The sequence below is a fragment of the Petromyzon marinus genome, chromosome 58 (genome assembly GCF_048934315.1).
Source record: "Petromyzon marinus isolate PM22_M1 ecotype Great Lakes invasive population chromosome 58, UKy_Petmar_22M1.pri1.0, whole genome shotgun sequence".
In the NCBI taxonomy this organism is placed as follows: Eukaryota; Metazoa; Chordata; class Hyperoartia; order Petromyzontiformes; family Petromyzontidae; genus Petromyzon; species Petromyzon marinus.
This window is the reverse complement of record NC_133724.1, coordinates 4,062,930-4,077,145: the sequence shown is the minus strand read 5'-3', so window position 1 is coordinate 4,077,145 and position 14,216 is coordinate 4,062,930. Positions and strand designations below refer to the sequence as shown.

Genomic DNA, 14,216 nt, shown 5'->3' with positions numbered 1-14,216 from the left:
CACAGCACACTGCTCAATGAGAGAAGGACCACTGCCAAAACGTCTTCTGTTATATATTAATTCATTTCAGGCAGTGTTTGCCGACGAACGTGGTGCGTTTAAAACGATCGAACCGTGCGATTCATATTTTTGGGTTGCGTCTTCCTTCAATCACGGAATCAGAATCATCATATTTTTTTTATGAAGCGACGATTCACTTATTTATTTATACAGATGTCCAGCGGCCCCCCTTGCGCGCGGAGGCAGGGGTCGCAGGTCGCGCGCTGTGCGTCGCAGGTACCGTGTCCCAACTCGGTCTGAGCGTAGGTGCCCCGCACTTTGCACTGGAGGGCGCTGGGGATCCACTCAAGCTGCTGCTCGGCCGTGCCCTGGCTTCTCAGCGTGGGCAGGAACATGATGAAGTGCAGCCCAAAGACATCCACCTTGCCGCGCAAGCACCCTCTACGGACACAGCGGCACCGCACGGCACGATGGTGGCGCTGGCGTTGGCGGCGGCGGCGGCGGCGGCGGCGGCGGCAGAGACCCTGGCGCTACTCGCGATGGTGACAGCGGCGGTGGGCCACGTCAGGGGACCCGCCACGATCGTTTGAATGAGATCCGGGCGACGGTGGCTTATGCACGTGGCCTCCCGATTTCGGCACGGTTGGAGGCGGGGAGGGCTGGTGAATCGTAGTGCGCATGTTGTGAAACTGTTGTGAAGCAGAATTGTTGTGAAGCTCCTTCCCCAAGGCGCCATGCTCTGAGCTCGCTAGGAGAAGGTGGAACAGCAAGTGTGATGATTCTAGATTTATTTTTATTTTATTTTTTTGTTTTTTGTTGTTTTTTTTACGTGACTTTACCGAATAGAACCAAAGAGTAAGTGTGATTGTTTCCGTCTGTATGGGGATAGAGCGTTACCCTCTCCTGAGCGCGTTCCGGTTTCCTCCCACGATGGTATGATGAGCAATCCGAGATGTGGCCGGAAAACATCCGAATGTAAAAAATAAAAACCCCCACCGTAGAAGGACCCTCCTGGTAAAAAAATGTAGTCTGGATCAATAAGTAATTATCAATATTGTTGTTCATATTCTTAGCTCTTTCGGTAAAGTCACGTTGAAGGGAAACAATAAAACATATATATAAAACAATAAAAATTCTCACGACGTTTCGACCATAACACAAACGGTTGTCATCAGGTGTGTCGGTTTGCAGGACTAGTCCATCTATGTTCTGAAAAGAGGAGGGGGGAGACGAAAAATTAATGTATGCTGTCTGAAAGCCACTGTAAGCGTGAACAATCAATTAAGACCTGAAATGGTTAATCAAATCTTTCCAATGATTGCTAAGCCAGAATCCATCTTCTCGGTTGAAATTGTCTCTGTGCTTGTATATGTGGATAGCCTCATGAACGAATCTCTCATGGTAGCCAGATGGCTTACAAAGCTTTAAATCAAAATATTGTTGTTGTTGTTGTTATTATGAAAGCGGGCTAAAAAAAAACAACGGATGCTGGATTCACGGCGATTAGAAAGCTGGGGGCGGGGATAGGGAAGGCAGAGCGGACAAGGCGAGAACACCCCAGCGCTGGGCGCAAACGCCAAGCGGCGCGCGAGCCCTGGTCGTCAGGCGAGCGGTCGCGCGGCGTGTGAAAGCACCTGGGCGCCAGTTGCTAGGAGATGTCGACCACCTCGCCTGGTATGCAGGAGGTCGTGGGTTCGATCCCGATCCCGACCCCGACGCCCGCTGCATATTCGGAGTTTGCTTATCTCTCTCTCTCTCTCTCGTTCTCTCTCCCCGCGGTCGCGTGGATTTTTCTCCGGGTACTCCGGTATTTCCCACGCGTTTAAGAGTATTCGCCTGCTATACAACGAAGTGGGGCTTATCGTTGCGTGATAAGCCCCACTTCGTTGAGCTATCGTTCGTGATAGCCAGGTCGCTTCTGAAAAGGAGCTACATAGCTCAGTGGGCATTACCCGGAAAAAATTAAAATAAAATGTTTTATTTAAAATCTTGGCTAATCCAAAAATAACATTTTTTTTGGCAGATTTCTATGCCAAAAAAAACACTAATACAGGGGGTACAAATGATGTTTAAGTTAAGAAAATTGAGTTTGTTAATGAACAAAACGAAAATTTGTAGAAAAGAATAGACCAATCGATGCGCGTGCTCAGGGGTAACACTTTCCTGCTCCTGCGCTGCAGAAGGCTCGGCCCACTAAGTGGATAGCAGAGCCGCACCAATCAACGTCAATCAAACTGTTGCAAAGATATGCAACTACTGTTACTGTAGGGGCGACCAAGTGGATTTTGTATTCGCCGGAGCACATATTTGCTTGGTTTAAACTGCGTAACTTGTACGAAACATTTTTTCCAAGAAATGTTTCGTACGCACAACTGTTTTAAGATGAATAATTTGGGCCTGAAGGGAAAATTCACGAGTCGTTAATTTACGTCAAAATCTCAGGTGCGCGGATAATCGAGAGTCTCCTGTCGTCGAGTTTATCTGCTGCAGGGCCGCCAGCTGACGAAACCTGCCGCTCCGTACAGAAAAACGGTGGGCACGTTTATTTTACTGACGGAGGCAGGCAGTCAGGTAGACGGGGGGGGGGGGGGAAACCGTTTCCAGACCATGGGGGACAGACAAGAGGAGAACGGGCGACCCGCGCACCGCGCGAAAGGTTCACCCGGGGGATCAGATGAAAATCCTCGACCGCTGGAGCAGAGAGAGAGCGAGCGTGGAAGTTCGCAGCGATGTCGAGCGGCGGGGGGGGGAGGGGGGGGACGTGAGCGTGGACGGCGATCGTCAAGCGAGAGAGATCGCGGAACCGGACTCTCACGCGGCCGACGTAAACTTGACAGCTCGCGCTGCAGGTGGAACGGTCAACGGCGTAATCGGCGCGTCGTTTCCGCGCCCAGCGGCACCTTGGAGACGCTCGGATGGATGCGGAAATGCGGGAAATGCTGAAGGCATTTCCCGACGAGCTAGAAAAGTTACAATTTAGTTTGTTCGTATAAAATTCATATTTTTAAAATGAGCGAAAACTCGGTAGAGCGCGTGGCTTTGTCTCGACGTCCGGACACAGCTTTGCCAAATTAGTTACTCAAGATAACTATGCAGCTTTAGGATTGTTAGGGCACACACGCGGAACTCCACTGATGAGTGATCGTCGCCTCGAGGTGAACAGTCTTGCGAGCTCCTCCGAGATGACGAGCCATAGCCCCAGGTGTACGCAGCCATCAGGTTAGGAAGTGGTGTTCGACAGCTTAAGAGGCTCCATGGAGCACTTCAGAGCTCAGAGACACCCATGGAGCACTCCAAAGCCTAGCCGCGTTGGCCGATCGTTCGTTCTGCCAGTGTAATTTGAAGCATGTGCGTGCGTGCGTGCGTGCGCGTTATCGAGCAAAGGCCCGCCTGCCCGCCCCACGCCAGTTACGGTACCATGTCCCAGCTCGGTCTGCGCATAGGTGCCCAGGATTTTGTAGTTGAGCGCGGGAGGCAGCCATCGCTTCCGCTGGGCGGGCGAGGTGTTCGTGTCGAGGACGGGCTGGAACATGAGGAAGTGCACCCCGAGAGGGTCTCCCCTGTTGCCCAGGGCTGCCCTGCACACAGCGTATCGCCCGGCCGCCACCCGCTCGTCCGTGAGGCTCCACACTGCCACGTGTGTGTGCGTGCGTGTCTGTGTGCATGCGTGCGTGCATGCGTGCGTGCCTGTGTGCGTGCGTGCGTGCAGAAGCAGCGGTGCAGCCGTCAGCGCGTTGCGCTACGAACATGGTGACCCCCGAGTTCGATTCCCGCTCACGGCGAACACCAGTAACGATTGTCTCAGTCGGTCATGGGCCTTCCCCTAGGTCGACTCAGCCTCAAATTATAACCTGGTGCGGTGTGTAACCATCGCCACTGGGGAGATAAAGGCGGTTGGGCGTGGTGCTGGCCACCCCAAACCCCCTTGCGTGCCGTGCTGGCCTTCATAGGTGCCACTCGCTAACAGCACTTGCCCCCAACAGTTTAAGCCTATACGGGGAACCTTTGTCTTTGGGTGAATATTATCGCGAGGGGAGCGCCAACTTCACAGCAAGTTCCCTTTGTATTTTTTTGTGTGATGCGCCTGTGTCGCGTTGTGGCTAGCGCCTGCCCAAACTGTGAGAAGCAACTTTTGCATTTGTGAGCAAAACAATTATTGCTTGCTCTGGCCACTGCTGATGGGAGGGGTCTCCACTCGCGGATTATCTTGGAGAACCTGGCACTTGGCCTACGCCAAGTGCAGTGGGGAACGCGGGTGGGGAGTGCGCCGCGATGGGGTGAAGTGAGACACGGGGTGGAGGAGAACGGTGGGAGTGTGCGGTGGGAGCGATGCGGAACCAGGTGCGACGGAGCGAGGAGGAACGTGGAGGAGCGTCGCGGCAGCGGCACGGGGCAGCTACCAAGATGGGTCACCGCATCGGGCGCTTTCACATGCCGCTTCTGGCCAATCCACTGCTGGATGAAGGCCTCTCTGATCCAGCGCCGCCTTGCACCATCTAGCGATGCAGCAGTCCACCTTCGCATTCTCAACAGCAGCTTTTGGCTCGCCGGGCGAACAGAGACGGTCAACTGTGTCGCGCGCTTTCCGATGCGCTTCTCTGGCCGTCTGGAATGCTCTTCCTTCCGATATTGGGAAGCCACTGCAGCCAAGGACTTTCAATTCACCGAGATTGAACACTCGCTTCTTTAGAACTGCTTTTTTTTTGTATTTGGTTTGTTGTCCTTCCCCCGCACCTCCGATTAGCTACGTACGGTGCGAAAGAAGTCCAACGTACATACGCACGGCTAGAGTAAGGAAAGGCGCAGTGGAGAAATGGGGAGGGGGGTAGCAATGTAGGAGCGCGGTGGGAGCGTTAACCAGGTGAGACGGCGTGCAGTGTGGAAGCAGCGTGGAAAGCACGACGGGGTACGCTTGCTCGCGGTCACTCGCAGTTACCCCCGACGGCTGCTCGGTGAGAATGGTGCGGTGGAGGTCAGGTTGGAAGTCAGGTTGGAGGTCAGGCGAAGGCTCGGCGGATGCGTGCGAGCTGGCGGCGCGGTGAATGGCGGCGGTTACCTCTTGTACCAGTAGATCTCCTCGGGGTCGGTGATGCCGTTCTGCTGCATCCGGCGCACCATGAGGGCGCTCTTCCGCACCGCCACGTCGTAGCGCTCGCTCCGTGACAGGAAGTTCAGGTCGTCGTGACGCATCTCGGGGTCGTTCACCGCCAGGCCCTCTGCAACGTTTCCCGCGCCCCGGCGAAAAGAGCCGCCGGCAAAAAAAAAGTTACTCGCAAAGCGCAAGACGGCGACTGCCCGCCGATATATATCCGCGGGTGGCACGCTTTGCTTACGGCGCCAACGGCGAGGACGTTGCTACCGGTGCAACGGCAACGGGATCTCCCGGCGGCAGCAGCTCAAAACAATAGGGCAAATCTCGCCCGCAGGCCACTCCCAAAGCAGCAATAGTGGGTATACCACAGCTGGGCAGTGTGCATGCGGTGGGTGAAACATGTGGGCACTCCCACCTTCTCCCAAGACATCTGGGCAGCAGCAACAACAAAGCAAGGTCGGTTAAAATTCCACGTAGAGAGGCATTTCAGAGCTTGCTCTGTCGCGGGCCCTTCCGTCAGCAGGGACGCGAGGAGCGAGCAATTGCAGGGGCTGCCCCTTCACCTTTTACGATTCAACCGGCGATTAACAGCTCCCCGACAAAGGCCGAGGAGAGTTAATGCATTAGCCCTGTCCATCCGTCTTTGTGGGTCTCTCTGTGTTCATAACAGGGAGTTCACAATATCTCGTGTAAAGGTGAACCAATATAAACAAAACAAAAGTTGCGTTGCAATTAGGGGCCTCCCGCACCTCCGATTAAGCGCAGTTAACAACGTACGGTCCAGAAGAAGTTCCACATACATCAGGGGTCTCAAACTCAACTTACCTGGGGGCCGCTGGAGGTAGAGTCTGGGTGAGGCTGGGCCGCATCAAGTATTAAAAAAAAAAAGTACAACTGATCCAATCTGCTCAATCTTTATTAACAACGGTTCAGAACATGAACGGTTCTTCGGAACGTATGCTTCTCTTACCTACTCCTTAGCTGCCAGAGACCTGGCAGCGCTTCCTCTTCCTACACAGCTGAGCCACATTTGGCTTGAGGGAGGAAGCAATTGAGACCCTCAGTATGGCTTGAAGATGCTCATCATCAGTAAGTTTGGACCTGTACTTTGACTTATTGAAGTTCATGCTGCAGAAGAGCTTTTCACACAGATATGTGCTCCCAAAAAGGCACATGGTCCGCTTGAACATCCTGAAAAGCTCAGGAAAGGTGGGGGTGATATATTTACATGTTTTTATACCAATACCTGAGTATTTGGGATCTTATTTAGTATGCCCTTTCTACATATTCTGAGAGGTATTTGAAAACTTTCTCATTGTTCGTAGCTTTTTTTGAGCACTTCGCTTTTCTTATCATTATTAAATTCATCAATCGTGTTCTCTCTCAGGTGTTTATACCTTTCACATTCATGAATAAAGTGATCTAGATTTTCTTCTTTTTGTTTACATCCTACATATCCTTCTGCTCTACTGAATCTCTCTGGATGCCATTGAGCTAACTCTGGTGTCCATGTTACTCTTAATTCTTAACATCAAGTGCATTGTCTCATGTTTTATATCTTTAAATTTCTTGCTCTTTCTGATTAAATTGTTCTTGGTAAATTCGTTTTCTTTTGCGATTGCACATATCTGTCCTTTTTCCTTGTCTTTGTTTCTCTTGTAATAATAATCTATAACTTCTTCTTTATAATATTCAGGTTCTAACCACCATTTGGCGTTTGTTCTTGCCACCCATCTCATGCTATTTGCTATCCATGTAATTCTTTTCCCTTTCCTATTGCAACACTCTGTTGTCTTTACTAGGTCACTGATTACTCTTGTTGAGTCCGCCCACTTCCTAAGTCCTCTGTACCTTGCACTGGGTGACAGGATATATTTTCCTTCCACTTGGTGTCACTCCGGAATCACGTTTCAACCAAGTGACTAACGTTGCTAATTCGCGTTGGCCAACTTGTCAACAAACACCGGAAGCTGTCACGAGCCTGAGCTATGGCAAAAAATATAATAATTAAAAATAAATAAATAATTGATGTCAAGTAGGGGGCCTCAAAATATCGTTTGAGACCCCTGACATACAAACATACATAGGGACTTGGTATGTAAAAAGCCAGGACAAAAATCGATCGGATGGTTCCATAAAACATTGAAAAACAAAAAAAACCCCAGCAGGCAATCGATTATTATTCCTTCTCGGTCAAGGTCAGCTCTTGTGAGATGACCGGAGGTTGTTTTTGCAACCCGCCTGGTCCCAAGGGGCAAAGGGCACGTGGGTGCAACGACCGAGAATCAACATGTGCACGACGCCGATAAGGCCGAAGCAATCTGTGCTTTTATCGCTCACAGAGTTGGCATTTGCACGTTACGCAAAAGGTACAAGGTCGCCGGCGCTCGACAGAAGTTTGGGAAGTGCTTAAAAGTTAACGTGCATTTAAACTCGACGTGCGACTCAAAACGCCGTGCATTCAAGCGTAAGCGAGTTACACGTCAGTCACTTTCTTGCAAAACGAATGTCATCCCAACCGCTCCAGTTGTGTGCAATGCCAAGCAATGCCGAATGTCATCCCAACCGCTCCAGTTGTGTGCAATGCCAAGCAATGCCGAATGTCATCCCAACCGCTCCAGTTGTGTGCAATGCCAAGCAATGCCGGCGATTCGTCAAAGTTTTCGAGATTCAGAATTAACTGGCGAATGTCGGGGGCCCTCTCGTGGCGGCTGGTCACGTGCATCCATCGCGTGCGACGAACACGAATTGGGGGGAAAAAAAAACGACGACTCGCAGGCACGCGACACCGTTCGATGCACGCATCGCGAGCTGAAAGGTATCGGTATTAATGTCTTAATGTAATTGCTGAGCTGATGCTGAATTGAAGAGGAATTGATGAAATTGTTGGAAGAGTATCGGAATTAATTGCTGAATTGATGGATGATGGCACCTCTCTACAAAACGTCGTTCACCACAGCCGAGCATTTTCCCCGCACCAGTTGTCAGTTTTTTTTGCGGGTGATGTGGCCGTAACTTCACCAAGCTGACCAGCGCGTGTTGGAAAAGGTGGGGAGTGAAAATGTGGGGAGCATAGAACCCGTAACAGCGTGGAGAGGCCCTCATCCTGCAGTGGATTTCACCAACGGGCTCTGCATGTATCGAATTCTCCAGATTACAAGACACTTCAGAAAGTAAACTTGTGCCCCATGTCAACAGAGTTATGCATATCTGGATACACACCTGCCAGATTATAAGACGCAAGCCCTTCCCCACCCCCCCCCCCCAATTTTGCTTTTAAATAGAGACAAAAAACTGCGTCTAAATAATAATATCGGAGAATAAGGTCTCTGTGCTGTGTGTAGAACTCCACTGATAACCAGGGTGAGAATAAGCCAGTTTTTAACACGTAGGCGTTCGCGACAAAATCTGTCTGCCGCCTGATGATGCTGGTTGTAATTACTGGCGAAACGTCGTACTCGAATTGTAAATGTTGTGGGTTTACTCTCCAACACACCGGTGTGCTGTACTACTAACGAACTGACATGGTTCGTTTACGTGACAAACCCTGCTAATTGGTTGTGTCGTGTGGTGGCGGCGGGTTTAAGGACACATTTTATTTATGCCATCTAACCCAAAAAAAAACATCTATTAGGAGAGTAGTAATGTTACGACACCGTGTAACCTCACCCTGCCTCGCACCCTCACCGTTGCCAATGGCATTTGCTGGCCTTTTTCTGTGTGCGTGCGTGTGTGTGCGCTGTGCGCGCGCAATCCTGAAGCCAGAGTCGATCGTGATAATCTGCCAAGTAAGATACTGGCCCGGACTTTGGACTGAAATTGAGTTCAGCCATATCGGTGCAAGCACCTCACAAAGGAAGGGGGTCAAGGGCAGAGAGCAGCCAACAAAAGCAGACACGACACAGCCCTGCTGCTGTCACACAAGGCTACAGTTACACAAGGCACCCCTGCCCCTCCCACCAAAGGATCACACATTGGTCCCCACCTCAGGCACCGCCACACCTCCACAAGAGGAGCATTTGTCACGTACGCACAGTGCGCGTTTCGCCACGTGACGAAGGGAGGCAGGCAGCCATGGATTTAAAACGATTCTTTCATTGTGCACGTTAACAATGAATTATCTACTATACAGGGACTCCTCTGCTTACGAACATTCGACTTACGAACTTTCAGACATCCCAACGAACCCGTGCCCGCATGTCCAGTTGCCTGTTCGGACCGAGAGTCGTAAGTTCAACCACAGCGCAATGGATGGCGGTGGTGGCATCTACATCTGCAGAACGTGAAGAACCAGTGGCATCTACATCTGCAGAACGTGAAGAACCAGTGGCATCTACATCTACAGAACACGAATAATCAGTGGCATCTACATCTACACAACGTGAAGAACCAGTGGCATCTACATCTGCAGGAGATTATACAACTTTTAAAGCCATTCCCCGTGTTTAGTGTACATGCCGTACAATACATTTGGATTTGACAGGCGTCCAGTTGGACTCACGAACAAATCGATTTAGGAACAGGCCTCTGGAACCGAACTCGTTCGTAAGCAGAGGAGTCTCTGTAATTGCAAATTATACACCGGTGATTCCGTTTGAATGGAAGGTGAAAACGTAAGGATAAATTGCCAACTCATTGCATTACATCTCAACCATCACACTGCTCCCCTGTTGCAGTCGAACCAAGGGCACACCCCGTGGCAGCTGTCCCTATGCGGTACATGATGTACGCAACACCGGCCTCAAAGCGGGCATCAGTCTGCTAGTAGGGAGGCGATGTTGCGATGCAAAATTGATCAAATTAAGTAATTTATCAAATTAAAATCGTGAAAAAAAACGCAACAAAAAAACACTCTGCAAACGAACGGAAATGGGCCAGATTCTCACATCGTGGCAATTCATGATAGTGCCGTCGGGGATGGGGGCAAATCAGTAACAAAGTGCTCAAAGTTCACAAAAGTGGAACAGAGTTCAAACGCAGGCAAATCCACCAACGTTATATTCGCAAGGCAACAATAAAAGTTGAATGAGTAGTAGAAACAGAAAGGGGACAACAGAATTGCATTTGCGAAGTAGATGATCGAGTCACTGCTCCGGTGAATTTACACGTAAAATATCGAGTTATTTAATCACTTTAACAGGAGTTGTGTGCTTTCAATGGTGAGAAAATTAAGGTCTCGACGTTTTGGCCAACTGACCTTCACAAAATACAACACCATCCTACTAAAAATTAGCACGTCATCTCGACTCAACCTCAGTGGCTCCGTGGCAGTGGGGGGGGGGGGGAATTCGATATTCCCATTCCCATTCCGTGGACGAGTGCCTCTCAAAAATATATCACTGCTCAAACGGGGCATTCATCTGGGAGCATCAATACAAAAAAAAACACCCCGTCTTCATCAGGAGGCGTGATCAATCCACTGCTGAACGCCTCTCCGAGACAGCGCTGTCTTACACCATCTAGCGATGCAGCAGTCCACCGAGGCGCCGGCTTTTTTTAATTCTCGCAGCAGCTTTTGGCTGGCCATCGAACAAAAGCGGTCAAATGTACCGTGCGCTTTCAGATAGATGCGCTTCTGCGGTCGTCTGGAATGCTCTTCCTTCCGATATTAGGAAGACACTGGGGGCTGTGCACTTTAAATCGCCTAGAATGACCAAACTAATTTCTTTAGAATTGCTTCTTGTGTTTGGTTTTGTTGTCCACATTCCCCGCACCTCCGATTAGCACGTACGGTGCAAAAGAAGTTTAACACATACATAGACGCACACAGAGACCCACAGACTTACACAGAGACCCACAGACTCACACAGAGACCCATAGACTCACACAGAGACCCACAGACTCACAAAGAAACCCATAGACTCATACAGAGAGCCACAGACTCACACAGAGACCCACATACTCACACAGAGACCCACAGACTCACACAGAGACCCACATACTCACAAAGAGACCCACAGACTAACAGAGACCCAAAGACTCACACAGAGAGCCACAGACTCACACAGAGACCCACAGACTCACGCGGAGACGAACACTCACAAAGAGACCCACAGACTAACAGAGACCCACAGACTCACACAGAGACCCACAGACTCGCACAGAGACCCACAGCCTCACAAAGAGACCCACAGACTCACACAGAGACCCAGACTCACACAGAGACCCACAGACTCACACAGAAACCCACAGACTCACGCAGACACAAACTTGTTGTATCCACCCCCAGTACCTCCGATTAGCACGGTTGGCTGCGTACGGAGCGAAAGAAGTTCAACGTACAGTACATGCATAGACACCTGTACTCGATGCGATTGAATCATCGTTCCATCTCCTCACCTCACGTCCCCTCGGCAACCGAGTTCCAATCCTTGGCCACCACTCCATTGATGAAACTGGACCATCGTCCCCCCCAAAGTCCCTTCCAGCCGTGCTCAAGCGCGCTCTGCCCAAACCCCACTCGCTACTTTGCTTAACACGATGTCATAACCCTACACTATGTCATATAATCCACTGTGTTCGTTTGCCTCTCGGTATAACAACACGCGCGCCGTCTCTCCGTGACCATCTGCAAACTGTCCATCTGTATGCCAAACATTCATAATCGCAGGCTACGCATTGATACCGGAGGTAATCCGATGAGCTACAAAGCTCTTTCATCACAGATGTCCGGTAGACTTCGTCATTTGGTTCCCCTCGCACGAGTTCCATCGTCGGTATCCTGGGTCAGCCAGCGGCCATTCATCGGAAGCAGTCGTGCGCATTCCACGTTACCGTGACGAGGTCCTGAAAATGTTCACGGCACGACCATCAGTAGTTCAAAGTCAAGGTGACCGCTTACTAACTCACGCGCACAGCGACCACAAACCGGACATCTGTGGCGGGGAGGGGAAGAACTTTACAGCTCATCGGATTCCTCCAGTATAACTACAATATTCTGAAACGTAACAGCGCCGGTGGTGACCACCAGCGCCCGAGCTGCTCGGCCTACTCGCGCCTACCGGCGAAAGCGTGACAATCCCGGCAGAGCAACTAGGCCTGAGAGGGGTCGGGGTACGAGAATGTTCCTGGCGTTTAAGGGGTGGGACTCGGCGTGCAGGTTACGGGGTGTGGGGGGAGGTTGGCTCGGCTCACCCATCTGCCGTCTCTTGGTGGTCCGCTCCTCCCCGCCATCGATGAAGACGGTGAGCTTCTCGATGTCGAAAGAGGCGCCTTGACGCTCCGAGAGCAGGTCGGGGTTCATGGCGGAATTCTGGACGACTCCGCTCGGCTCGCGGACTGACACTCGCTGGAAAGTTCCAGTGCGCATGCGCGGCAATCGGTATAACTTTATTTGAGCGGTCGTGCGTGTTTTGGTTGGTTGGGGTGGTGGAAAGTGAAGATGGAATAACTTTATTAGTGATGCAAACTCATACCTGTCAATCCCCTTCACTAGTAGTGTATAGTGTAATGTATAGTAGTGTAGTGTATAGTAGTGTATAGTGTAGTGTATAGTAGTGTAGTGTATAGTAGTGTAGTTTATAGTAGTGTAGTAGTGTATAGTGTATAGCAGTGTATAGTGTAGTGTATAGTGTATAGCAGTGTATAGTGCAGTGTATAGTAGTGTAGTGTATAGTGTAGTGTATAGTAGTGTAGTGTATAGTAGTGTAATGTATGGTAGTGTAGTGTATAGTAGTGTAGTGTATAGTCGTGTAAAGTAGTGTAGTGCATAGTAGTGTAGTGTATAGTGTAGTGTATAGTAGTGTAATAGTGTAGTGTATAGTAGTGTAGTGTATAGTGTAGTGCATAGTAGTGTAGTGTATATAGTAGTGTATAGTGTAGTGTATAGTAGCGTATAGTATAGTGTATAGTAGTGTATAGTAGTGTAGTGTATAGTATAGTGTATAGCAGTGTAGTGTATAGTAGTGTAGTGTATAGTAGTGTATAGTGTAGAGTATAGTAGTGTATAGTGTTGTGTATAGTAGTGTAGTGTATAGTAGTGTACAGTGTAGTGTATAGTAGTGTAGTGTATAGTGTAGTGTATAGTAGTGTATACTGAAGTGTATAGTAGTGTATAGTGTAGTGTATATCAGTGTATAGTGTAGTGTATATCAGTGTATAGTGTAGTGTATAATAGTTTAACACGTAGGCTTTCGCGACCAATATTATTCATAATAAAGGTTTTTGGGTTAGATCGCGTTATTTATAAATGTGTCGTAACCCTCCACCACCCGACACGGCCAATCAGCAAAAAAAGTGTCACGTTGACAAAAGACAAATAATTCACTACTTTAGCCCACCAGTGTGTTGAAGAGTGAATCCACAACATTTACAGTTTGAGTACTGTGACGTTTCGCTGGTCAATACATCCAGCGTCATCGGGCAATTCGCCAGAATGGTAAATCCCTCGCTTGCTCCCGGTTTTATATAGAGCAGCAGGTGATGTCATCATTTCAACTCATATCAGGTTCAGTGATTAGAGGCGGAGGGGGGGGTATTGTAATGATATAATCGATTAGTAATCAGTCAATGGTTATGATTAGTAATGAGTTGTAGATTAGTAATTAGTTGTAATGTGTGTTAGTGATTATATGCTATGTTAGTAATCCGTTAATTAGTATGTGTTTCCCCTATAAGGAATTGTAATGTGCATTCATATTCTTAGCTCCCTCGGCAAAGCCACGCCGAAGGGAAACAACAAACATATATATTCTATTATTTTATTGCTTCCCCCCAACGCGACTCCACCGAAAGAGCGAAGAACATGAATCACTGCAGTCACGAAAGCTTTAAATAAAAATGTAATGTGTATTATTTAATAATACGCTTCCAGGCCGCACTAAGCCTGTAGCTGTCAGAGCGATTAAAGTTATTCTTATTCCTCTCAATTTCAATTGATTCTCTAATTAGTCTTTGCCAGTAATAATTAGTTTTACACAACACTGCAACATTGTCAAAATCAATTGAGTGTCCTTGTTGACAAGCATGTTCTGTCACTGCCGACAGTTGTGTTTGAGATAATTTAATATTTCTCTGATGTTCTTTTAGACTTACGCTGATGTTACGTCCCGTCTGTCCAATATAGCATCTTCCACATAAACAATTAATCCGATATACACCTTCTGTTGATAATTTAGGTAATGCG

At 49.1% G+C, this 14,216-nt stretch overlaps 1 protein-coding gene across 3 annotated transcripts in view; it reads right to left on the bottom strand.

The window, feature by feature from the left end:
• ACOX1 (acyl-CoA oxidase 1) overlaps nt 1–12,410 on the bottom strand; it is a 49,010-nt gene extending 36,600 nt beyond the window's left edge. The window contains exons 1-3 of one of the 3 annotated variants that reach the window (XM_076052871.1): nt 12,227–12,410; nt 5,057–5,216; nt 3,418–3,578 (exon numbers count right to left, since the gene is read on the bottom strand). In XM_076052871.1, the coding sequence (XP_075908986.1) occupies nt 3,418–3,578; nt 5,057–5,216; nt 12,227–12,401 (496 nt within the window). In that variant the 5' untranslated portion in view covers nt 12,402–12,410. Of the gene's footprint in view, nt 1–280; nt 442–3,417; nt 3,579–5,056; nt 5,217–12,226 lie in introns of all 3 variants that reach the window. The other 2 variants (XM_076052870.1, XM_032976050.2) reach the window with 2 other exon arrangements.
• Between the last annotated feature and the right edge of the window lie 1,806 nt (nt 12,411–14,216).